The 25482-nt window shown below is 43.5% G+C and overlaps 1 protein-coding gene across 2 annotated transcripts; it reads left to right on the top strand.

Moving 5' to 3' along the window:
- Positions 1-821: 821 nt before the first annotated feature.
- Positions 822-24724, top strand: ttbk2a (tau tubulin kinase 2a). 2 transcript variants are annotated; one of them, XM_033642236.2, is made up of 16 exons: positions 822-1197; positions 10038-10199; positions 11980-12127; positions 13189-13262; positions 14239-14379; positions 14788-14892; positions 15375-15440; positions 15574-15666; positions 15768-15893; positions 16102-16259; positions 16392-16599; positions 16676-16899; positions 17010-17562; positions 19784-20122; positions 20876-21870; positions 22435-23593. In XM_033642236.2, the coding sequence occupies exons 2-16, from the start codon at positions 10131-10133 to the stop codon at positions 22880-22882; spliced, it is 3747 nt and encodes a 1248-aa protein (XP_033498127.2). In that variant the 5' UTR covers positions 822-1197; positions 10038-10130; the 3' UTR covers positions 22883-23593. The 2 variants fall into 2 exon arrangements, with proteins under 2 accessions (XP_033498127.2, XP_033498128.2); XM_033642237.2 differs by lacking the exon at positions 19784-20122 and having other exon boundaries at positions 22435-24724.
- The last annotated feature ends 758 nt before the right edge of the window (positions 24725-25482 follow it).

Below are 25482 nucleotides of genomic sequence, written 5' to 3'. Positions count from 1 at the left end.
ATGTATACAAAACATGAAATACAACTATTAATTTAAGGTTATTTAAGCTTAATTTATTCTATTTTGTGCCTTTTTTGTTGTGTTTCTTGTCTTTGCGTTATTGTATCTTGTGTTCTGTGTACTGATTGAATGGTTAAAAAAAAGTAAGAGTGGTCTAGTGGTCTTTATTCAATTTTAATTTTTTTTTTTACTGCACGACATGTATATATTAAAATACTCGACTAAATGTTTATAATATAACATATACATTTATTATATATATAAATATATATAAAATACATATAACACATTAATAATAATAAAATAATAAATAATAATAATATGTAATTATAAAATATAATATAAGAATTCTAACATAATATATAATTTTATATAAAACTTTACATAAAATATAAAATATAACGATTAATATATGGTTAATTTAAAGTTTATTATGCTTAATTTATTCTATTTTGTTGTCTTTGTGTTGTACATTACCTGTGCGAATGGTTAAATAAAAAAGTTAAAGGGAAGAAAAAAAAACATTAGTTACATACGCCATCTTTGAATTAATGTCGCCTCCCAGCGGTCTTTGCGAAAAGCGTCCTTTCTTTCCTCTGTGGCCGCGTTCCAAACAAATTACACTGTATTTTCAAACACTACAGAGATTACTTTTTTAAGCTTTATTCAATTTCTATTTTTTTTTTTTTAAATTTCACGACGTGTATATATTAAAATACTCGACTAAATATTGAAGCTGTACTCTGGGGTCTGTGATGACTGTGTACAGCGCGCGCGCGTCGAACATTGAGAACCGCGAACGCGCTTTAAAAGACCCCGGGTGCGCGCGGCCGAGCTTGTTGCGAGGGGCGATCGAATCGGTGCCGCGCGCGCAGGAAGGCTGATGATCATCACAGAGTCGTCACGTCACGGATCCGCAGCGACCGATAGAGATGCTGAGGTGACAGGCAGAAGGAGAAAAGGGACGACCACATATCAGACATATTTCACCCTCCGCTCGTTTATCTCGCACCAACCGACCGCGACCACCTCCGTCACCGCCTCCACCTCCACCACCGCCTCCACCTCTCCTCCATGGACGTTCCGCTCGCTATGGGATTCCGCTCGATGTCGTCCCCGCCGCCTCTAAACGTAGCGGATTTTTTGTAACCACACCCGGCTCTTCATTGGATCAAGGATTGGCAGCAAAGACCCAAGGTAAGGATCCAGAAATCCGGGAGGCCGCCATAGCACATAGTCTGTGCTGGTCTCCCTCTCCGTTTATTTCTCCCAACCCCCTTGAATTGAGTGTCGCGTGCAGCTGCATGCGTTGTTATCCTGCATGTTGTCAGAGCTTACAGTATAACCTCCTACACGCCAGGCAGGATGAGGTTGCGTGGCCTGTGTGGACGGCCAATGTGCGTGGACGCGCCTGAGTAAATCTGCTGTGGCAACCAGCTCGCTATGCAACAGCTCTCCACAGCAAAGACAGCCAGTCTGTGAGTCCACTGCAGGGCAGGAAGGGGGTTAATATTTGGGAACCTGCATGACAGCCGGCTTGACTAATGCATGGAGACACTGCTGCAGTTTGCTGCCTGTCACATCCCATTGAAAACAACCTACCAGAGGTTTTTTTTTATATATATGTATCTATGCACAAATAGCACTTTCCATTTACAACATATACTGCCATTATGCCATCTTGCACAGTGTCTTCAGTCTGGATCAGTTGCATCCATGCTGTGACTTGAGTGGAGGGCCTCCACCATGCTGGCCCCTCTCCAGGTCTCATCCTGCACACAGTTGACAGACCAGACACTTTTTTTTTTACACCAACAAGTCTCCCAGTCTTGTAACTGAGCCAGGCCACTCTCAGATCGGACAGGAAATGAAGCAGACGTTTGATTTTCAGTCAAGTTATTCGCACTCCAGCCATGGGTTATTGCACATGCTTGCAGGAATGGCATTAAGGGTCATTTGCTTTCTGTCAGTCACTCCCAGAATTTAGTTTTAAGTGGGTGGGATCACTCCATAGATTTCAGGGGGGGTGACACCCACAGTAAAAACTTGGCTTCTATTTTGACAAAATTAAGGACATTTATGACATAAATTAATGCCGAAAAAAACACAAATTGGTGCATTAAGATTCACCAGAATATGCAAAATTAGGTGCTTAGAGTTTTCTAGAAGGGGCCCCCAACCCCCCCAAAACCAAACCTACGCCCCTGGACCCCTCACTGACATTTCATGATGCTTCCCTGTATCTGTACATAGCTGTAAAAACTTGCAGCTCCCAGCAGCAGCAGCAGCAGACCAAAAGGGCAGAGGCGACGACGAGCCGCAGTCAGCAGACGAAAATGGCACTGCACCATTGTCGCCGTGGAGATGCGGGGGGTCAGGATGATTCACAATGAGACAGGGGAGCCGGTTGTCATAGATTGGTGGTTTGATTTCTGGTCCCAAAGTCTGCTCCTCCTGGGCTGTGTTTTATTTATTTATTTATTTATTTATTTTTCCCCTCCTCCTTCATTGATGGTGGTTCATATGGAGGAGGAAGAGCGGCGCCGTGCCTCTCTGTGAGGTGTGAGATTAGTCACAGCGTGTGGCGGTCTGGCTTGTGCATAGGTGTGTGCACACATGCGATGAGCTTCTGTTTGAGTGCATGTGTGGTGGAGAAGGGGCTGTTTCATGCAGGCAGGTAGTATCCCAGCACTCCTTGTATGGTACAGTGTATTTCCTACTAATCTGACACACTTGGGCTGTTTTTAAGGGATCAAAGGTACAAGATGGCTCACACTTATCCACACTTTCTTACACTCTATCCTTTAACTAAAAGAATAGGTCACATAGGTTACGTTTGGTAGCAGCGACCTCCGGTTACATCCATCCTTTCCTGTCAGAAGCTTATGTTTTCTAATGTTCTCACTCTCAAGCTGTAGAGGTTGAATTTCCTCCACTCATGCATGACAGCTCGGATGTGACCGAGAAAGTGTTTCTTCCCATGAAAAAAAGATAAAAGGAAAGCACTAGAACGTGGGGTGACCTTGAAGTTGTGACACTAGACTCACAGCAGAGGTTATTCAATCAGTGTTTACAGTGAGTCTTTCTCTCCCTCTGTGGCTCAAAGGGTTTTGTACAGCATGTTTCCTCTGTGGTTTTGATGGCGTGCTACGTTGCTGTGTGTTTTTGAGTCATCACCGATTAGCATAATATCAAGGATTCCACTGAAGACAGCTCTCACATGGTTTCTATGTATCTAGTAAGATAACAGATGCTAAACATGAGGAACAAATACAGATTTTTAGTGTCTGACAATGATAGAAGTTGTTGCCAGAAAGGGTCAGGGTATCACTGGATACATCATTTCCTGTTCTTTGTTTAAGGCCATGTTTACACAAAAACAAACGCTTAAAATGGAATCGTTTCTCGTTTTCGTTTTGAAAAGTTCCGCATTCAGACGACATTTTGTTAACAATCGCTGTGCACACTGATCCGCAAAAATGACCAAAAATGCTGTAGTATACATGCCAGGCCAGTAGTTGGCGGTGTGACTTTGCAATGAAACAACACGCGCCTGCACACATGTGCTTCCTTTTACAGAGTGGTGATGAAAAACGAAACAAAATGGCAACCGCACAAATGTTTTTCTGGACGGACGAGTAAATCTACACTTTGCTGGAGAAGCGTTGATAAATTCAGTAGGGTGAGCAGCACAAACAGAGCTCGGGAGTCCGGCATTTTTGTTGTGATGGTTAACTTTCTCGTGCATGCCTAGTGGCTGACACTGTAATACGCACGTGCGAAAAGTCTCCTTTTTCAGAGGAACTGCATATTGCAAGTTTACATTACAACAGAGATGGGGCTGTTTCCAAACATTGCACTCTGGAACTCGTTTTCAAAACGTTGCGTTTTCATGCACCCGAAACGCCGCTGTTGTGTAAACGATCAGCCAAAATGCAACTTAAGTTCACCATTTTTGGTTGAAATCCTTGTCGTATAAATGGGACCTCAAACCAAAAACAAAAGACAAGCAAACAGCAGTTTTTCCTTTGTTGTTACAGAATCAAAATAACAAAAAACAATCCATAGCAGCCTGTTTTTGGTTTATGGCAATTCCTTTTTCCTTTTTTAGTTTGAAGATGAAAAATGGAACATATTTTTTTTGTTTTTTTGTTGCCAGATGAAAAAGGAAAAATAAAATGCCCATTTGTCGGCTTTTTTTTGCCATTTGGAACAGACAACAGAAGACACCAGAACAGTAGGCTACTTCAAAAGATGCTTTCAGTGGGTTTGGGCCTTCTCTGAACTATAATAACCTTGCTAACAACATGTTACATAGTTACTTAATATTGTAATCTGTATTCATAATGTCATATGACGTGCCCTTTTGACCGTGCAATAAATAGCTAACAAAAAACAAAACAAAACACGTTTATATGACTTTTTTTAAACTTGTCTTCCGCTTCCTGGCGGTCCACCGTGTCTGTTCCAAATGAGAAATGGCAAAAAAGAATTAGCAAAAACCAAAATGGTTGTTTATTTTTTTCGATTTTTGTCTAGCAACAAAAAAGAAACATTTCTGTGGGACATTTTTTTGGCGCTTGCTCTGGGTAAGCAATTCTCATTGGACTGAATAGGCGCCATCTTGGGGCCTGGTATCAAGATCTAATCATACGTCTATGTCTTGAGCACACAATCTTTATTAGATCTGAAAAGACATTACAATTTATTGCACTGTTTATCTGTGTAACTCTCTTAATGGAATACTGGTTAATTAAAGGCTCACTGCTCTTAAAGTCTCATCTTATACTCACTATAATAACCTTAATTCAACCATGTAGTGCATTTTCTAAATAACATTGCACATTGAAGAGGATCATTTATTTATGAAAATATAAGTATAGATTGTGTGTTTTACAATAAAAATACTACAGATATATGCATTTATTTTTTCCATCTAATTACAAGAACTGCGGGGAAATTTGCAACATCACAGCAACAAAAACAGATAGCGTAAATAGGAAGCATCAGTGGAAAAAATAGAGTACACAGCAATGAATATTTAAGTATGTAAAGTAAGTAAACTGTACAAAAGCAAAGTGCAAAGCAAAAACACAAATCAATATAATAAGGAAGCATCAAAAAGAAGAAGAAAATAATAAGAGAAAGACTCAATGGCTGATTTTACATTACTGACTAATGGAAGTATAGATATTGCACAGTTTGTCAATACTGATATTGCACCTGAGTGATTGATTGTGAGCATTAGAAAATAAAAGCAAGATATGATAATAAATAGACAGGTTGGAATTAACATATTATCATGCCTGCTCTTATTGCGATGGCCCACTGGCAGATGCAGACATAAAAATACATGCTTTTCAAGATGTGCACATTCAGTGGGCTAAACAAGAAAACCACTTCAACTTAGGTTACATGTTTAGTTTATTTGATTGATATTTGATTGATAAGAAATGAAAACATTGTTGCACCAGATTTAGCTACATGCTAATTTCCATCTGTAGTTCGACACACAACAAGTAGATGTAATAAATCAAGCATAGCGTTAGTTCACACAGGACACGATGTCAAGCTCAGCTCACATCCGAGCTACATCAGCTGATCTCAAACAGTCCAATCAACTGATGGAGCAGCTGAATGATGGAAGGGAGTCAGCTGATAGATCACGATTAATTCTATGCAACCAATTGGCAAATCTCCTTCAGGGTGCCCTATTTAAACTGCTGTGGCCTGCTTTGTAACCCACCCCCAGCTCCTCCTTTTCATGCTGTGTCTGACTTATCAGTGTCATTTCTGTTTGTCATTGATGCTGCTCTGTTCTGTTCCCAGGCAGTCTTTGCTGCTACTCTCCCTGCCTTAGGCTTTCCATGTAGGCGCATGGAAGGGCAGGGAGGTGTGCTCTCTCTGCCTCAGGCTTTCCTTATTTGCATGTGGAAGGGCAGGAAGGTGTGCTCTCTCCACCTTATGGCTTTCCATGTAGGCGCATGGAAGAGGCTTTCTGTGTAGGCCCGAGGAAAGGCAGAGGTGCACCAGAACAGAGCCATACCACCAAATATAATACTGCAAATGGAAATAAAGTTTTCTTTGACTAAAGTGTTCCTGACTGAAATAAGAATAAAATTCAAGGTGCAATGCAGACTACAGTAAATCCACGTGTCTAACATAACTGAAGCAGTATGTACACACTGCACAGTACAAAATACAATATTAAAAACACAGTAGTGATCAGGTAGCCAGTGCAGGTGTGTTACATAATAGAAACAGTATGTACACACTGTACGGTACATGTAACACATACTGTATTTATTTTTATGTAACATTTTCAAACGACACTGTAAAATGTACCCTACTTTAACAGGCTTGGAAAATGCTCTCCTGGATGTCATCCTAACAATAGCCCAATCAAAAGTCCATTAAAGTTGCATAATTAAATTAAAGCATTGTCTTATCAGCTTGTCATATTGGCAGAAATGTTGCCTCTGCTGGTGCTGTTATTAAATTCTAAGGCCTTTATACTGATGACGTGTTGATGTTATTGTGCATCCCTTCAGTCAGTGTTTATAGTGATCCGCAAAAATACAGACATTATAATAGACAGTGGTTATAAGTGTTAACTACATACTAAAAAAATAAAGTTCAGAGTCTATTAAAAGTCATAATATGTCATAAAAGAGATTTATAATCCTGAGACATCTCGTCCAGTCGTGTCATCTGTGTGTCAGCTTCCACCTTGTTCCTGACTCTCAACCCAGGGTCGCATTTCACACTTGTCATTATCAAGTCTAACCACGCTTTGCCCTCTCCCATCTCCCCACCTCATCCCGATGCATGATGGGATTGATTGCCTCCTCCTTGATGTCGGGATCATGCCCCGTAACCAAATAGTGTTTTGAAGGCTCGTTGCATAACCGTAGACGCCTGCGCGCCGTGCGCAGAATGATGAATCGAAGTCGGGGCTGCTTTGAAGCCAGACTGAAGGAAGTTTCCAGCGTGTGTGTGTGTGTGTGTGTGTTTCTCCTGAGGAAGGCTTACCTGTGACATGGATGTTGTATAATACAGGAGTGCATCAACAACTTTTCCAGGGGAAGCTCCACTTGATCCTTTTTATGTAAAGGAAGCTTGTGATGCATGACAATAGATTTATTGGTACCACTTTATAATCAGTCAGCCTTTACAAATTGCTTATGAGTTGTAACTAATGGCTTTATTAATAAATAATTAACTAATTCATTATGCAGCATTATGCCTGATGGTCTGAGGAATGCCCCAACCACTGCCTGCATTTTAAATCTGAACTGTGACCCTTAGCATTCTCGAGCACTTTTGACTAAATATTTTTAAAACCAAAGGTCTTATTATCATTATATTATTATTACAATATTTAGTCTTTTGCCTCAAAAATGAAAGAGCTTTGCCTTGCCTAATGCTTTTATAAATCAGTTATATATAATCTTTTATTATTTATTTTTGTTATTATATTTTTTTACACTAATATCTGTTTATATGCAGTTCACTTGGTTACCAATATTACTCCTCCTTTCTAATGGGAATAATATGCATATCAATCAGTCAAAAGCCATATATATGAACACCTTTTGGGTTGCCAGGTCAGCTTTCGTCTTTGCGCCTCAATTCATTCATCTTCTGGAAAAACCTGCAGAGAGTATGGATGAACATTGAGTGCATTCACATGGATGTAAATAACCCATTTACTAGGCTTAACCCGGTTGTGATAATATTCAGGATATGGTGTTTACATGAACACAGAGAAATCAGGTTATTCATATTCCCCGTATACGTCCCGGTTTCTCTTGGAGTACTCCAATATTTGGGTTTCTCATAAACGGGACATGTTGCTACTCTGAAAACCTGATCGCAAACAGGTTATTCACATCCATGTAAACACACTCATTATTTTGTTTACAGCTTATTAACCCTAATGACTACACACTTGATGGCTTCTTTAAAACATATAGCCCACAAGTATTTATTACTGTAACAAGTTAGTCTATCAATACTAAATAAAAAGAATAGAAAGAGGGATTTTTAACAGGCTGGTAACCCACATATTCTTATGTAGAGCTTGTAACTGATGAAGAATTACTATTATTTAACATTAATAAAACCACCAACTAAACCTCTCATAGCATGAGACTTACAAGAAGGTGGTACCAGTTTTTCTTTACACCACAGATTTATTTAGGGATGTGGTCTAGAACAGGAACAGGTAGTGGATCATTAGCATAATACACGCAATTTGACTTGGTTACTCAAAAATTTGGAATTGCAACATAACTTTGCTTAAAATAATCAGGTTGTAATGTTTTGAAGTTATTGTGATACACATTTCTGCCTTCAGTTAGGTATTAAGATAAAATCTCTTGCTATCCTCAGCAAATTAATGAATGAAATTTATACAGTTTAATATGATGAACATCTGGATATTACAAAACTGATCCTGCAGTATGTGATAATATATTGTTTGATTTCAAAATACTGCTTCATCATTATTATGTTGCAAACTAGGGACGTGTGGGATAAGTCAAGTAGCCGAATAAACGTTGCTACCCACCAGAAATACTATTTGGTTAAACTTATTTCAATCAGGAGAGACAGAAGAATGGAGTAAAGATAATATTTAATACAGAATATGAGTGTACAGATTAACAGATGATTTGTGTGTGTTAAGATTTAACAGAAGTCTTTGGCGTGTAGACACCAGAGGGAGATATTTTGTGATCGAGGGACATCTGAGCTGCAGCACAATAAATCTCCCCATGGAGTCCAGACACTGGTGGTGGAGGTGGCTGATGACTCTGAGGCTGATGGCTGATGAGGCGGATGAGGCTGATGAATCTGTAAAGACTAGGTGGTGATGGGGAGGTGGAGGGCACGTACTACTGCAGACAAAGAACCATATTTATAATGAGGAGTAGTAAGATGATAGGCTGACAGAAAAGGTGTGTCACTGTGCTGTTGGTCGATTGTGAATCAGCTGATGACTCTTGACAGCCCCGGACAATGGCACCTAGGGATAGTGAGTGAATATATGTGCAAGAAATGAATGGTAAGGTAAGAAAGAAAACTTACAGCCTGAACATAAAAAGGATTGTTTTCCTGACTGGACTTTCCTCAGAGCTTCATTATTGAAATTATTATTTTAGTAACGTACCCATTTAGATTACATATAGGCAGAATATGCATCTGCAAGGAGGAGCAGGCTACTCGGCAAACCTGTATGACACTGTTTTGTAGGATAATCTGCATTTAAGATACAATTTGGTTATTGAAAAATGTGAAAAATGATTTCAAATGGGTCTTATATGCAGTATTTTTTGGACAATGTTTAACCATATCAAATAAATTGCACTATTTTTGACTGAGTTTTCTTACTTCTAGATCAGGTACTCTGACTTTAAACTTCTATTTAAACATCAGGGAAAGTAGTCCTTAGCAAGATCTCTAATGCAAACTTGATCTGCCATGCTACGCAACAAGAGCTAATGCAAAATTAGGCAGATTAAACCCCCTCATTATATCTGACAAGACATAAAGCACTTTCTTTATAAGACCTGCTCCTGGGCTGTCACACACAGAAGATAAATAGCTCTGGAAAATGATACTGAGATGAAGTGTTTTTGTAATTTAAGACGCAGCACTGTTGGTTGGGCGAGTTTGTCTGGAAGGACAGCTGCTGGCAGCAGGTGTGGCAGCTGCAGCGATGGTCGAGTATCAGAGCGCTCCAGACATTAAGCCAGGGGTTTAACTTTGTCTCTCAATTGGGGGGACTGTCAGACTTTCACATGGAGTTCAACCAGACAAAAAACCGGGTCATCTGCTTGCTCAAGAACCACAAACACCATCTTGAAGGGACAGTTTACCCCAAAATATATCAACTGTCTGATGTCTGCCTTCTCTTGAATTTAAATGAACTAGATGGAAGTTATCAGTTTGTTGCAGAGTAGCCTAAATAATCAAAATTCAACTGATTTATTTTTTTTATTCCTGACAGTTTTGTGTCTCTTGGGCTTCTGTAGGGTTCTCCATCAAGGCCCAAATGCCCGTCCAAGTCTGAGGCCACTGGTCGAGGGGGGAAGCAGTGAGGACAGCGTCCCTGGTCCACAGACGGGATGAGCGGGGGAGCGGAGCAAACTGACATCCTAAGCGTGCTCTCCCTGGTCAAGGAACGATGGAAAGTGGTAAGTGGCATGCTGCTCGGCGATAATAGGCGTTGTGTTTGTCCAGCCCCATCACTGCCTGTCCCGGGCTCACCCTCTGTCACACCAACAACAACTCTTTGTTCGTCTAACAATGCTTCCCCCTGCCTGCCTGTGATGAGTCCTGCTTTCCTCTAAAGCTTCTCACCTGTGGCTCGGACAGTTTGGGGTCGTGTCTCTCTGTCCAGGTAGGTCTGCTGCAGTACGGGAGAGCTAAAAATAGCCCGTATAGCTATTTGTGGCAGTGCAGTGTGCTATAGGCAGCAGCAGCAGCGGCAGTGTTCCCCGAGGGCCCATGTCTCTCACTGCCGTGCCAGCCCGGGTGTCATGTGAGGCTGTTATTCCTTACTGGCAGCCCGGCACCACTTCCTGTCTTCTAAGGAGCGGAGTTACATAAGAATGCTGCAGCTAATCCCACGACTTTAGCTCCTAGTGCGACACAAGACTCTGTATCTGTGTATGTGTGTGTGCATGGAGGACAGTGAAGGACACGTGGGAGACATTAAAGCTCTACTAGTCCTGAGAGGTGAGAGTGAAACAGTAGAACTGCTGGAGGCAATTTGGAAGAGTGAAATAAAGAAGAGAGGGTTGTGAAATGAATGACATACTTCTTTATGTCATATTTATTGAGAAAAGTCTGCAACCATTTAGGCCTGCTGTTTATCAGCACGTCATACAGGAAGTGTATACAAGTGAGCTAATTACCTTGTCACACTCATTCCTGTCAAGCAGTTCCTATTTGATTTATTGACTAGAGAAATAAGCAGTAGTTATGATCATTCATTTATTTAATAATTTACCTTTGAAGTCATCTTTCAAGCCAAAATGTCAAACACTGCCTAGTTTTAGCTTCTGATGTGAAGATTTTCACTTCAGCTTTGTCTTTTGTGATAGTAAACTGAATATTTTAGGGGTTTGGAGTGTTTAACAAGCAATATATACATTAATATGCAAACTTTATTTGTATAGCACCTTTCATACAGGTTAATGCAGTTCAAAGTCCTTCAGAGATGGCTGACAAGATGACAAAAACAATTCAACTTATGAAAATGTAATTAAATAGAAATATTAGTAATGATAATAAATCAGTGTGAAATGAGAAATGAAATAGAGAAAAATAGATAATAATAGTAAATAAAAATAAATAGTAAATAGATTAAAATGACAAAACAGGAATAAAAATGATGACAACAGAATACGATTTACTGAATTTAATAGTTATAATGTAAATAATAATAATAATAATAAATATTAAATATTTAAATAATACTGGCCTAAAAACTAAATAAGTTTTATCTAGTTTTAATCTTTTAGTCCTTTTAATCTATTTTATTGTAAAATAAATTAAATTAAAATAAATATAAAACAATACAAAGACGAATAAAATTGATGAGAGGTCACTCAAATATATTGATATAATTATCAACAATAGAAAAAGAAAATTGCAATTATTATTTTTAAAAAATAGATATTGCTCTCTGATCTTAGTGAAACCCCCATGGGAGCTAAGTGGAAATAAAATAAAAATAATAGCCGTTAATAATAATAGCAGTTTCAAGCCTTTACATGATTAAGCATTCTCGACCTGCTGAGGTGTCTTTGAGCATGACCCTACAAACATTAAGGAGGATGTTCTATTGCTGACCTTGACCCCTGACCTTCCTGAGGAGAGAGCAAAAAATGTTATCTCACTGTCCATGCATGTACACAGATTATATGTGTACTTTTTTGTCACATGAAGTGATTCATCATCTTCCTCCAGGTGAAGAAGATCGGGGGCGGCGGGTTCGGGGAGATCTACGAGGCGCTGGACCTGCTGACGCGGGTCAGCGTGGCGCTGAAGGTGGAGTCGGCCCAGCAGCCCAAACAGGTGCTCAAGATGGAGGTCGCCGTGCTCAAGAAGCTCCAGGGTGAGTCCAAATGGATCCAGTGGATTTGGTTACATTTCTGGAATTGATCGATCCACCTCAGCACGGTGACCTATTGAAAACAGGATACTGAGGGCACCATTAGCATTCATGGCAGAAAAACACAGTGAGACGTTTTCGGTCGATGCTTTATCTTGGATTGATAAATCAAATAATGGGAGAGAAACGGACCATTCCAGGAAATATCATGCTAGTGTGTAAGTTTCAGACGATGGTAACAGCAGTGACAGAGCACTAGCACAACAGGAAGTGTATGTTTGTGTGTCCGGACGCTGCAACAATCAACACAAGAGAGCTCCTGCAGGGTGGTTTTATAGTTTTACTCCTCTCTCTGCTCTCTCTGTTTTTAACCGTGTCTTTTCCCTCCCCTCTCCCTGCCTTTTGACCACTACGCCTTTTTTCTCCTTTCTCCCCTCTGAGAGGAAAATCAATGGGCTGGGATCATGTTTGCTGCCTAATGGCTGTGGCCTCGGGCATCAGGGGTTTGTTGCTTCCTGAGGGATCCAGCATGTAACTTAAGACTCCAGCCCGTCCCTTCCAAACATTGCTGACCTGCCAGCTGTAAGAGTAAACATCGACCTGACAGAAGACCAATGGGTCATATCCAACTAATGTTAGCTTATTTTGTTTTGATTCTGATCCTCTGATTGGATTAATTTAGTGAATCTAGAAGTTTTCAACATGGAGGCTTTTTTAGTAACATCCACTGTGTGCTGGAGGGTTCGGGGTGTGGCTGCAGTTGAGCTGCCAGTGCAGCAATGTCCTTTGAGACTCAGACACACACATATATGCACAAACACACAAGGCAAGTCATGTACATGTGTAGAGCTGGTGTAATGTGCCTGTAAATCAGCAGCATAGTCATCCAGGGCTGCTGGCTGATGGCGGGGCAGTGAGCTGTAGAGAGGGAAGGGCAGAGGGAAATATGAACTCACAGATCATCGTGATTCACACAGCAGCTTACGGTCAATGATGCAGCTGACGTCAAGTGACTGTGAATTGACCTCAGCCTGAAACTCTCTTGTCCTTCTGTTATTTCTCAGGTAAGGACCATGTGTGTCGCTTTGTGGGATGTGGCCGCAACGACCGCTTCAACTACGTGGTGATGGAGCTTCAGGTTGGTTTAAATGCCTCATAAACAGTCAGTGGAACATATACACTCTGAGCCCCAAATGACTCAAACCATTAATTGACTATCAAAATACTTGCTGATTAATTTTCTGTCCATTTATTAATTGACTTAATGTTGCAGCTGTAGTTTCAATATCTGCATCCAGCACACAAGGCTGTAACACCAAAGTCATGATCACAAGTACTTTATCTTAGCTTTGACTGTTTAGACTGTGTAGTCTGGTTGTGATTTACAATCGTACCCACAGGAATGGTTCATTTTCTCATACTGCACCGACTCCCGACCGCACCACGTGTTCAATTACAGGAGATCGGTGCAGCTGTGTTTGTATTTTTTGTCACTGTTGGCTTGTTGTCTGTCCACTCAACACATTTGGCTGTTACCACTGTCAAACATTTCAGCCAGTGAAACGATTTTATTTTTATTTTATTTTTATCTTCATTTCCAGTTTCTGTGCTTTACTCCTAAAAGAGACCTAGATATAGATTTTGGTGTTTTAAGACGTGGTCTTTAAAGGAATACTTCACACATAAAGTGACCATCAGAACTCGTCTTTTGTTACGGTAAAAATTGTGGAGATAACTTTTTTGTCTCGCATGCCTCCAAGGTGAACGAAGGATCCAAAAACTGAGAAAATTCCTGATGAACTGAGATGAAATGGGGCCAATGCATGTGTTTGGGAAGTACTGAGCATACGTCTGGATAAATGAGACTTAGATTAGAGTGTGTAAACCAGTGTTTTCATGTAGTTTTGCTGTTGTTAAATGTGGCCTTCTTTTATTTAAATTCATCAGGAATTTTTCCCAGTTTTTGGATTCTTCGTTCACCGTAGAACTATGCAAGAAAAAAAACCTCTTCCTCACAAATTCAGCATAGCACAGGCTTAGAAATTCTAAAATTCTAAGTTCTTAAAAGGCCAAATAAGTCACACTAGCTCATCTCGTTACATGCGCTCTCTCAGGGTCGTAACCTGGCAGACCTGAGGAGGAGTATGACCCGGGGAACCTTCAGCATCAGCACCACCCTGCGTCTGGGCCGCCAGATCCTGGAGGCCATAGAAAGCATCCACTCTGTCGGCTTCCTGCATCGTGACATCAAACCAGTGAGTCACAGTTAGCCGGCTGCAGCAGAGGATATTTTCTGCTTAGTGCTTATTTCATTCCCTAACTCATATATATTCTCGACACATGAGAATATTTTTTATATTCCTACTGTCTGGGTTGTGCTTGTGACACTTGCACTTTTCATTATTGGCTGCCAGTGTTGCTGATTCAGTATTTTGTTGCACTTACAGTAAGCTGGCTCACTATGAGTGTTGGTTAAATGCCCAAAATGTGGCAGAATGTAAATATCTGCTGTCCCCTGAGCTGCTGTATTAAATTATAGTCCACCATAGGGACATATTTATTCCCCCGGCTCTATGTGAATATAAACAGACGTTAATAATTGAATTCACACATAATTCATGTTATCATTCTTTTAACCAGTGCTTCCTGTTTCTTTGCTTCAGTCCAACTTCGCAATGGGCCGCTTCCCTAGTACCTGTCGGACCTGCTACATGCTGGACTTTGGTTTAGCGCGCCAGTTCACCAACTCTTGCCAGGAGGTCCGACCTGTAAGTGCCCTCCTCTGTTGCGGAGTATATACTGAGCTCGAAGCTGCATTTATCAATACTGATGGATTAAAAAATGAACTCTCTGGTGCCTGGAAGCAAAACTCTACACAACAGTGGCTGCACAGGTTTTGCTTGGTAATGCCCGCCCCACTCGTCTACATATACTAGAGTTGCTATGTCGACAAGGTAACAAAGAGACAGGTGTATGGCTCTCACCAAAATCTTGTATGAACTCCAATCAGCATATGTCAAGAAACTGAGACATTTTAAGGTAGTCTAATCTCTTTAACTGGACCGTGGGGGTGTAAATCTCTAGTTTCCGTTTTTTTGCACCATGAGACAAAGAATGAAAGTCGGTGCAAGTTTGAAGCTATAAGCGTATTCCTGTGTTTGATGGCTTTAAATGAAAAAGCTGATTGAGCAAAGGCAAATAAAAGATTGATAAAAAATATAATTAGTTTGTTTCTGTCTTTGCTTGTCAGCCCCGTCCAGTGGCAGGGTTCAGGGGAACAGTCCGCTATGCATCTGTCAATGCTCACAAGAATAAGGTCAGTGTCTGTCTTCCCTGTGCTAGAGCCTTTTGTAATCTGTGCTGCTCTCCAACGCGTTTGTTCTCTTTCTCTTTTTTGTCACTGATCACATATTAATAAAAGTTAACTGATCCTTGGTGTAATTTTGCAGGAGATGGGTCGTCACGATGACCTGTGGTCTCTCTTCTACATGCTGGTGGAGTTTCTGGTCGGTCAGCTGCCGTGGAGGAAGATCAAGGACAAAGTAAGGACATGCAGTGATCGCTGTCCTTCATGGAAACTAAACAGCCCTGTCCAGGTAGCTGTAGATGATGAGATGTGACAAGTGTGTGTGTTTGTTCCCAGGAACATGTGGGGAAGCTGAAGGATACTTACGACCATCGTCTGATGCTCAAACACTTGCCGGCAGAGTTTGGCGTGTTCTTGGAGCACATCTCAAGCCTCGACTATTTCACGAAGCCGGACTACCAGGTGACACAGTTTGGATTTCTGTTAAGAGTGAACACTTTTCTGCATATGTAGAAGTGATGGTTTCAGCAAGTTCAGTATTTCTTCAGTGCCAAAACAATCTTTAAAAAGGTCTGCTAAAGTTTATGTGTTATCTGCATGTCTTTACATGTTCAAACTTGATTTTCTGTGGGTAAAATCTCACAAATAATGTATTTTCTTGTGGTTACAGCTGCTGATGTCAGTGTTTGACAACAGCATGAAAACCTACAATGTCGTGGAGAATGACCCTTATGACTGGGAGCGAACCAGCACTGATGGCACTTTGACAATCAGTGCCAGTGCCACAACACCGCAACATCACACTCGCCTCACTCCGGCACACATGGGGTACGTTTGATTGAAATATATACACTTTTAGTGGAGTAAATTCAGGAGTTATTCGTATCAAATATCATAAGCTTGTCTCTGCTTTTTATAGACTCAAACATGAAATAACGTTTGTACGTTTTGTGGCCTCAGCATGGCAAATGCCTCTCTGATCCCTGGCGACCTGATGAGGGAAAACACAGATGAGGTTCTGCAGGATGAACAGCTCAGCGACGTGGAGAACAACCCCGCTCCCGAGCGCCTGCCGGGCTCTCCCCTCCACCCGCACCGCAACCAGGAGGCTGACGTCTGGGAGGAGCTGGATCGCAACCGTAACCGCATCAGGACAGCAGTGTGGAAGGTAGTTTCATCTCCTGACGCGCTTTCAGAGAATCAGTCACTAATCAGTCACTAACAAAACCAAATGGTTTCCACAGGGGGCAACGGAGGAGGAACACAGCAACAACCAGGGCAACCACGGGCACCAGAGCCCCTATGCTGGGCCAAGCCTGGGCTCCCCAGTCAAACTGCCCTCTGAGGTGGTGGCTTCAGACCGTGATGGCCCCCTGCTGAGGAAGCTCCGCAACATTCACAGTTTTGAGCTGGAGAGGAGGCTTGGTCTGGAGTCCAAGCCCAGTCCAGACCGCTTTGTGGAGGCCTGGTATGTCTGTCAAATAACCCATCCATCTTTGTTGAAATCATTTTTATCATAAATGTTCCTGAGGATAGAGCATAGAGTAGATTATCTGCATCTGTCCTGTGTCTGTTCAGCTCAGGGAAGCAGCAGCTTGGCGCCCAGCACCAGGAGAAGGAGGCTGACGGGCCTGCGATCATCCCAGTAACTCAGGGTCAAGCTGTACCTGCCGGGGAGCGGCCTGATAGGGTCTGGCACTACGATGAGGAGTTCTTGTCTGGCGGTGGCTCTCCTAAGCCGGCATCCTCTGGATCTCTGGAGCAGGGAGAGGGGGCAGCCAGCAGTGGGGGCTTTGTGGCCCTCAATCTGAGCTCTGGGAGGCAGGACGTTGACTCAAGGGAGTGGGTGATGGTGGAGCGGCCTGGTGGCTCTCCAGGAGCCAAGGTTACAACCAGCCCCTCGGAGGAGGATGAGGAGCCGGAGGTGCTCCAGCCGGGGGATCAGTCTCCTGGATGGGAAAAGGGCAGTCCAAGCCCTAACTCTGGTAAAACCAAACAAGAAAGCATGGCTTCCTCCAAGGGAAGCACAAAAGTGGACAAGTTGGAGCTTAGCGTGGGCCCTGTGGGGGCTCTGCCTCCCATCACTCCAACCAGCCCAGCTGAAGCTCTGGCTGAGGGAGTCCTCACCCAGGTAAGCCGTCTCATTTAAAGGCCATCTCACAACATGGCATACATGATACTGACTGTAGTCAGCGTTTTTACAAAGTTAAAAAGCTGTACAGAGTCAGAGTTCTAGCTGTAGAACCTCAGTGCTAATATCATAACACAGTCAGAGTTCCACCAGCTGCATCTTGCTGTAGTCTGAAGCTAAGTGTTACTGCTTTATGTTTTCATGCTTATTCGCCTGTGTTTTGTTAGAAAATAGATACTTGTGTCACAGCTGCAGAGCTTTTTATCAGATCACAGCATGGGGGGGGAGGGGGAGAGAGCTTATGGCTTTGAAATGCACTTTGATTTGCGTTAAGGTATCATGCATAATTTTATCTTATTTGCAGACTTTTGCAGTGTGTTTGGTTGGTTTTATTTACTTCACAAATTGAGTGATTTATTTCCAAAATATGCTTTGGTTTGCTTAGTTTAAATTACTTTTTTGCTCCTTTACTTTTGAAAACCTTAAGCCAGCCCACCAAATCCCTAAATCCTGCTCAATCTACGATTCAACATGACGTTTTTTACATTTTACAAACATTGTTGTCAGTTTTTGTCAATACAAGAAGAATAACTGTCTCGTCATTTTCCTACAACCAGATCAACTGCCTTCAGTCTGATAATGTACACGGTCTTCCCAAAATCTACCTAGCTCGCCTCTGTCTTCCTTCCCTAGCCTGAAATCATTGTCCGTTATCTTCACAGACCGTTTCAGGGTGTCTTTTGCTTGCCAAGAAATTACATCATTGTTCCATTTGACTTCCTGTCCAGCCACTACTGCATGAAAACAGCAGATGAATCTCTGAACTTGAATCCTCCTGAACTGAAATACAAACTGAGGGAAATAGCAAATTTAGTTTCAGGACTTTGCTGCTCAATGATAGGCTGTTCTTTTGACAAGGTACGAACTTGATGTCAGAAATAAAAGTCTACCGCTTCCCTAAATAAAGGAACTTGCGCAGACAGCTTTGTCTCGTTGCATATCTTTGGTCTGAACTGGGCTTTACAGACCCTGGAGTTTCCTGACGGTGTTCAGCTCTTTCATTTGACCTCTGCAATCTACGTCTTGCGCTGGTTTGTTCTTTGAGCCCCGTTTCCACCAAACACTTTCGGCATGGTACCTTTGGAACAAAAAGTAACCCTTCAGACATGGTACCTAGACCCTAGTGTTTCCACTGCAAACAGTACTTACTTAAATGTGGGCGGGGTTGTTGTCACTCACTGCTCCGTCCAGCACTCACTGTATTTCCTCCTCTATTAGTCTGCACCTCATTTATTGTCCACAGAACAAGGCTGCATGCAGACATTTTCAGAACAAAATACAACAGGCAGCAGTTAGAGTCTCTCGCCATGGGATATTTGTGTATTTAGTTCTTCTAAGGCAAGCTTGGGGGTTTACTGCTCCGTAGCCCGCAAGATTGGCGCTCCGCAATGTTTTCTTTTTTCTCCGACTGAGGATTAGAATATATGCACTTCACATAACCTGGCCGAAATTTATATATATAAACACTTGAAGATCCACTCATTACTAAAAGTGTATGTCATATAAAAACTAAAGTGATGGTCAAAGTAAATGTTCCACCTTAAAAGTCGTCGGTAGTCGGCCCAGTGAATGAAGTTATTTTTTCTCAGACTCCAGCTGCTGTGAGAGGCAGCAAAACATCCTCTCATTTTATAGTTACAGTTTACTAATAAACCTCTCCACAGTATGAACAGTGGTTACATGAGCTTCAAAACCAGCCACAACTCAGCCCTGAGTAGAGTGACCGTCCTCTATTGACCAATCAACAGACTGCAGTGTTCACAGCTCCACCTTTTAGTGCCAGATCTGTGTGATAGGTACCCCAACAGAGGGGGGACCAAAAATGGGGACAGTACAGAACGGTTCCATTGGTACCATCCACAACGTAGATCAGGAGGATTATAGTTCAGTATATCACATGCTGTTTACGGCAGTAGGGGCTGGACTGGAAGTTTAAGTGGACCAACAATGTTGTTTTCTAGCAACCAAAAGACGCCTGGAAATGGTTCACAATCCTCTCGTCGCTTTACCTGTCCAAACCAACACAACGTCGTCCTCCCCACCTGCTTGTCCTACTGTACCTGTAGCACTTCCACCACACCTCCTCCATCTTCTCACTCCCTCACCGGTCTCACAACCCCCCCTCTCTCCACCTCCCACTTCTCTCCCTCCCCTCTCTTAGCTCCCCACCTCTCCTCCATCCCTGCCTGAGGAGGTGGCGATCCGGACATCAAGCCCCATCCCTCTGCGCTCTCCCAGCCCTCACACACTCCTGACCACCCTGTCGGACCCGTTGCACCTGCGCCAGCCACCGAACATGAGGCGCAGCCAGTCCGTCGACCATCAGCAACAGGAGCGCCCCTCCTCCTCCTCCTCCTGCCACGCCTCCCTACCACTACCACCAAACCCCGCCCCCGGCACCTGCTCACCCAGTCGCAGGAAACTGCCGGCCATCCCGGCGGGCGCTGCCAACGCCAAGTTTCCCTCTGTCATACGCATCACTCGCGCCCAGCTTCAGCAGGTGATGAGCCCATCACAACCTCGTAAAACCCTCCATTCAGCTTCCTCTGGCAAAAACATTTTTGTTCTTTCTTTTTCTTTTTTGTTTAAGTTGCTTATTTTGGCTTCTTTGTTCAGTTGGCTTGCTTATTGTGTTGTCGTCATGCAGCTCTCCAGAAACCATGAGGGGCATTGTGCAGGCCAGACAGAGCATGGGTCAGATGTGTCCTTGTGTCTGGACATGTGTCCTTGTGATCTGAATAGGGGTGTGTGTTTGTCTGATTGTGGCATGTGTGTTTGGAATGTCGAGTCATGACTACAGGTTGCATGGTCTCTTTTGTTTCAGATCGTCTTTGTCCTCTCTATCTTTCTCTTTCTCTCTCTCTCCCTGTATTTGTTCCTCACCCTCTCTTCGCTGAAGCCCCCTGCGAAGTTGCGTGAACGTTTCCTGTCCTACTCGCTGGTTTAGTACTCACAGCTTGACTGACACTGCCATAGCACTTGTGTGTTTCGGTCTGATAATGGTAGCTATGGTATTGCATGCTGTTGCCAAACTAATCACCATTTATTACCCCATATTTTAAAATTATTTTTCTTTTCACTGATCAGGCTCTTGCTACAGAACTACAGCACAACTCGACATGTTGTAGTCTATCAGCAACAGGCCTTTGACAATTAGAATATTATTCCCATTTTTAGTGTGGTTGCTTTTATAAATAACACCTGTGTGTCCTTCTCTTCCCTCCCGTGTCTCCACCTCCCCCCTCCCCTCCAGCTGACAGCTCAGCGTCCCTCTGGGCTGTCCTCGCAGTCAGGATCAGACAGTGCTCCACAGTGCCTCCTGCTGGAGAGGCGTGGTGAAGCTGAAGCTGAGGCTCAGCAGGTGCAGGAGCACACAGCGGACATCAGTTCACCCCAGGACCATGTGCCCACCCATCCAGGGACACCCACAGACCCCCTGGCTGAGATGCTGGTCAATGGAGACATCCACAGCAAAGCTCAAAGCCCCGCGTCAAACCGTGTGTCTTCCCCACGCTCCCCCCGTTCTCCACTCCCGCCTCCTCTGCGCTCACCTTCCTCTCCACGCTCTCCACGCTCTCCCCACTCTCCCCACTCTCCTCGCTCCCCTCGCAGCCCTGATCTTGCCAACGGCCACCTCTCTCCTCCTGTTAACAGCCAAAGGGATTTAAGTAACGGAGCATTCCCCAAACTGAAAGACCCTGAGAATGATCCCGGCCCGACTCCCTGTGCCACAGAGCCTCAGCTAGAAGATGGGAGCAGAGATGTGAACCACGCCCCAGATCAGACCAACGGACCCACTTCCTCCCCGGCTGCCCCCCGTAAGGACCCTAGTCGAAGGCAAAGTCGCATCCCAGTCCTGGAGCCCTCCAGCCTGCTGGAGCTCCCTCCTCCAGGGTCTGCTAAGGAGAAACTCCTGCAGAAGAAAGCTAACCACCCGGGCCCAGTCCCCTCCCCCACTGCCTCACCATCCCTCTCTGATAGGCGTGGCCCCATGGTGGCCTCCCTCGCCCGGGACCCACTGTCCTCCACATCTGACCGCTCTCAGGACGAGGACTCTCTCATGGGCTCCCGTTCTGACCGCCAGGGAGACGATGCTCCTTCCCTCTCCTCCTCCTCCAGCCCTCTGTCCCGCAAGAGCAGGATCCCTCGCCCCGTTCACCCAGCTACGTCTGCTGAGCAGCTGGCTGCGCAATTCTTGCCGCGCCCACCCCCTGGAAAGCCACCTTGCCGCCCCACAGTGGAGGGCAGGTAACTCATCGATCTCCATCTATTTTTTCATGGATCAAAAAGTGAAAAACTAACGAAACCATTATTGTTCTCAAACATTTATGATGAACAGCATGAAAGAAAGAGCTCTGTCCAAAGCTAAAACAAATCTGTCCATCATCACCTCTAAATTTGACTAATTTGTTGAATCTTGGTTGTTTATTTTGTGCTGGAACAATTTCTTGGCTGGGCACGTTGACTTCTTGGAGTCATCCTGTCTGTGAAACAGTTTCAGCACCTAACACCTCATAAAACCACAACTGTTATGTCTCTGTTTGTATACAGAGTTTATATATTTTTAAAAGTGTTAATTAGTAAAATTTAGAGTCCATTGTGGACAGAGCTAGGCTAGTTGTTTCCTCTTGCCTCCTGTCTTTATTTTAAGCTAAGTTAACCACCTGCTGGCTGGCTGACCTTAGGAGAGGTGTAACGTCCGCCTCAGCTAACTCTGGGCACGAAATGTGTTTATCACTGTTTTCTGGTTTGCTTTTAAATATACGACTCGGCTTTTATCCATAACCTGCCCTGCTTTTTGTACCCACTTAGGCTTAGGCGTTACCGCATCCGAGCCGGCAGCAACAGTGACTCAGACCTCCTGACATGCCTTGCTCAACTGATGCATGGCTCCCGTGGCTCCCCCCTCCACCACCGCTCCGCAGCCCAGCACGGAGGCTCCAGGATGGGCATCTGCAGCCTGACGAGCTCCCCACACCACCACCGCAGCTCCAGCGCTTCCCCGCGCAGCTCCTCCTCCCTGCAGCGCTCTGTCAGCTCCTCGCCCTCCCGCCACGAGCACCGCGGTGGCGGGGGAGGGGGTTGCCTGGGCCGCAGCCGCTCGCCCCCCAGCTTCTCCGGCTCGCCACCCCCCCGCCGCTTCTACCCTCACCACCAGGAGACTTGCTGCAGCCGCCAGGCTCGCACGGGCCCCTTCCACCTGTCCAGGGGGAAAGGCTGCAGCCGAGAGGGCAAGTGCTCCAGCAAGCTGAGCAGATAGTTGCCCACCAAGCTGCGCTGCCACAGCAGAGGAGACTCCTGTTAAAATAGGGTAGACCGCAGTCAGGATACAAGCCTTCCTGTAATCTTCCTGTACAACTTTCCCTTTTTGAACCTTACACTTGTCTCGCTGTTTCCCACTGTTCTCTTCACTTCTATTTGCACACAGGATTTGTCATTAATTTATGTGCCCAGCTTTAAAGGGGTACTCCAGCGATTTAGTATTGCACTTCCATAGTTTTTGGACTTGTTTGAAAAAGAATGATCAATATTTGTGCAGCAGAAGCCAATATATCCTGACTTTTAGTCGGTTAAACTCTAAGAATGTTGGTTCCTACTAGGGATGCACCGATATGGACTTTTTCAACCGATACCAATAACCGATAATTACCTGCTTCTCATGGCCGATAACCAACGATAACCGACAATTTCACATATTTGTTTTTAAAACGAGGTGTAAATCCTGTACTGTATGTCCACCTGAGGGTAAGAAAGGCTCAGATGTAATGAGAATATGGATGATTTAATATTCCATAACCTTGACCGAACCAAATCAAACTGACATCACTATTAACACAACAAAAACAAAGAACAGTTCTGACTTTTCCATACCTGCTAAAATTAGGCTGTGAAAAAGATAGAGATTTTTTGGGGTGTTGTCAAATGGCCTACCCTCAATGCCCCTGCCCCCATACAACCCTACACTACAGATGAATATGATAAATGAATATAAAATGTCTCTAAATCAGTTTTAAATTTATAGGTAACGGTAAGAGAGAGGGAGATTATGAAGCCCAGTGTTACTGTGTAATTCTCTGGTGTATTAATAAAGTGTATAAACTACACTGCAGAGTGAAGTCTCTACTAACAGAGACAAGGGATGTTCCTGGCGACTAATTTCCTTACTCGAGCATTACCACGGGGAGAGGGACTGCTGTCTGACGGCTCTGTAGCACCCACTAGTGGTGGGCGGCTGCATGACAATTAAGCAGCCTTGTACACAAATAAAACACGAATAGGTTTAACCGACAAATATTTCTGGTGCTGATTAGCAAGGGGGCAGATGTTTAATCGGATTAGACGATTAATCACACGCATCCCTAACAGAGACAAACACTGACAGATGACTCATATAATCATCACAGGTCTGCGTTGCATCTGGTGTATGAAATGTTTATGTCGTCACACTGCAACACACCCAGGCGCCATCTCACCCTCCCACGATAGACTAGCCTACAGCCACCAAGCAGAATAACGATGCGCTATTGATTCACCTCACACATTACACTCTGGAGACGACCCTTCAGAGCTGTTTCAGAGATCAGAGATCAGACCCTTGGCGCAATTCTGTTGTCTTCCTCTGGAACTGTGAAAGACATCCGCACTGCAACATGTTTTGCCCTCTAGACAGCGTGCTGCAGTTGTAGTTGTTCTTCGTCTTTGTGTTTATTGGCGGCTCTCAAACCAAGTTTAAAGGTACCTGTACGGCCACCCACTGTGTCGGGTGTGTAGATGCTGCCCTTGTTAGGTCAGTGAAAGCAGTGGGGCTTTGTATTATCGGTGCTATTTATTGGCTAGAACTTTAATTATCGGAATAATGTGTAATTATAAAAATGTTCCATTATCAGCCCTTTATATATATATATATATATGTATATATAGTGCATCCCTAGTCCCTACATTTCCCATAATGCAACCACACCTGCAGTTTTTAATAAAATTGTTGACAGGCTGAATAATCGGTGGAGTGCCCCTTTATGAGAACTCATCAGACGAGATTTTGACATGTCAGGGTCCTGATTTTATTTATATCATGATGTAGAGCAAAAAAAAAAAAAAGAAACACCTGCAAACTTAAACTGTTATTTCCCAATGCAGGCAGAACTATAATATATAAACCAATAGCTAGCTGGACCAGTGGGCACATAAATAAATGAATTTCCTGTCTCTTCATCCTCATGCATCCTGCACCATGATATAATGTAACTTATTTATCCCCAGTATTAATGCACTTGGATTATACTGATGGAATATCAGTATAGCTGATGATATCTTAATTAAATATTGGCCTGGGGTTGACTTGGTTATCTCCTCTGCATTTGGAGATCGCAGGCAGGGTTATATAATAATTTACCTTACGCTACCTGTGAATGCATAAAGCCAGAATTTGTGTACAGTTGTATTTATTGAGATATTTATTTTGACGCTTAGCGACGCTTACGAGTCCTACCCTCTTCTGTGTGATAGTGGATGTGTGGTTTTGTGTCGCTCACATTAGTTTTAAATGTTTAAAATCGAAGGGATCACTCCAAAGTGACCCCTTTTGTACAATCAATCATGTCAAGTGCGTGAGGACACACACCTTTTTGTGCCTACTGTGTTGCTACGAGGGAATCAAACTGTCACACTGACTGAGGGGATTACAGGCTGTGGTAGCTGTACAGTGGTAGCAGTAGAGAGCTTAAGCGACACAAGGTACATTACTGATGAGTAATGTTCAGACACAGATGTTTGTCTCAGCATGTGCCTTGGCACTTTGGGCAGCTTGAGGATTCACCTTGTTTGTAATTAGACAAAAACAGGAGCCAAAAACAGACTTGT

This window comes from Epinephelus lanceolatus, chromosome 15, assembly GCF_041903045.1.
Source record: "Epinephelus lanceolatus isolate andai-2023 chromosome 15, ASM4190304v1, whole genome shotgun sequence".
NCBI lineage: Eukaryota > Metazoa > Chordata > Actinopteri > Perciformes > Serranidae > Epinephelus > Epinephelus lanceolatus.
This window is presented reverse-complemented; position numbering and strand designations above follow the sequence as displayed.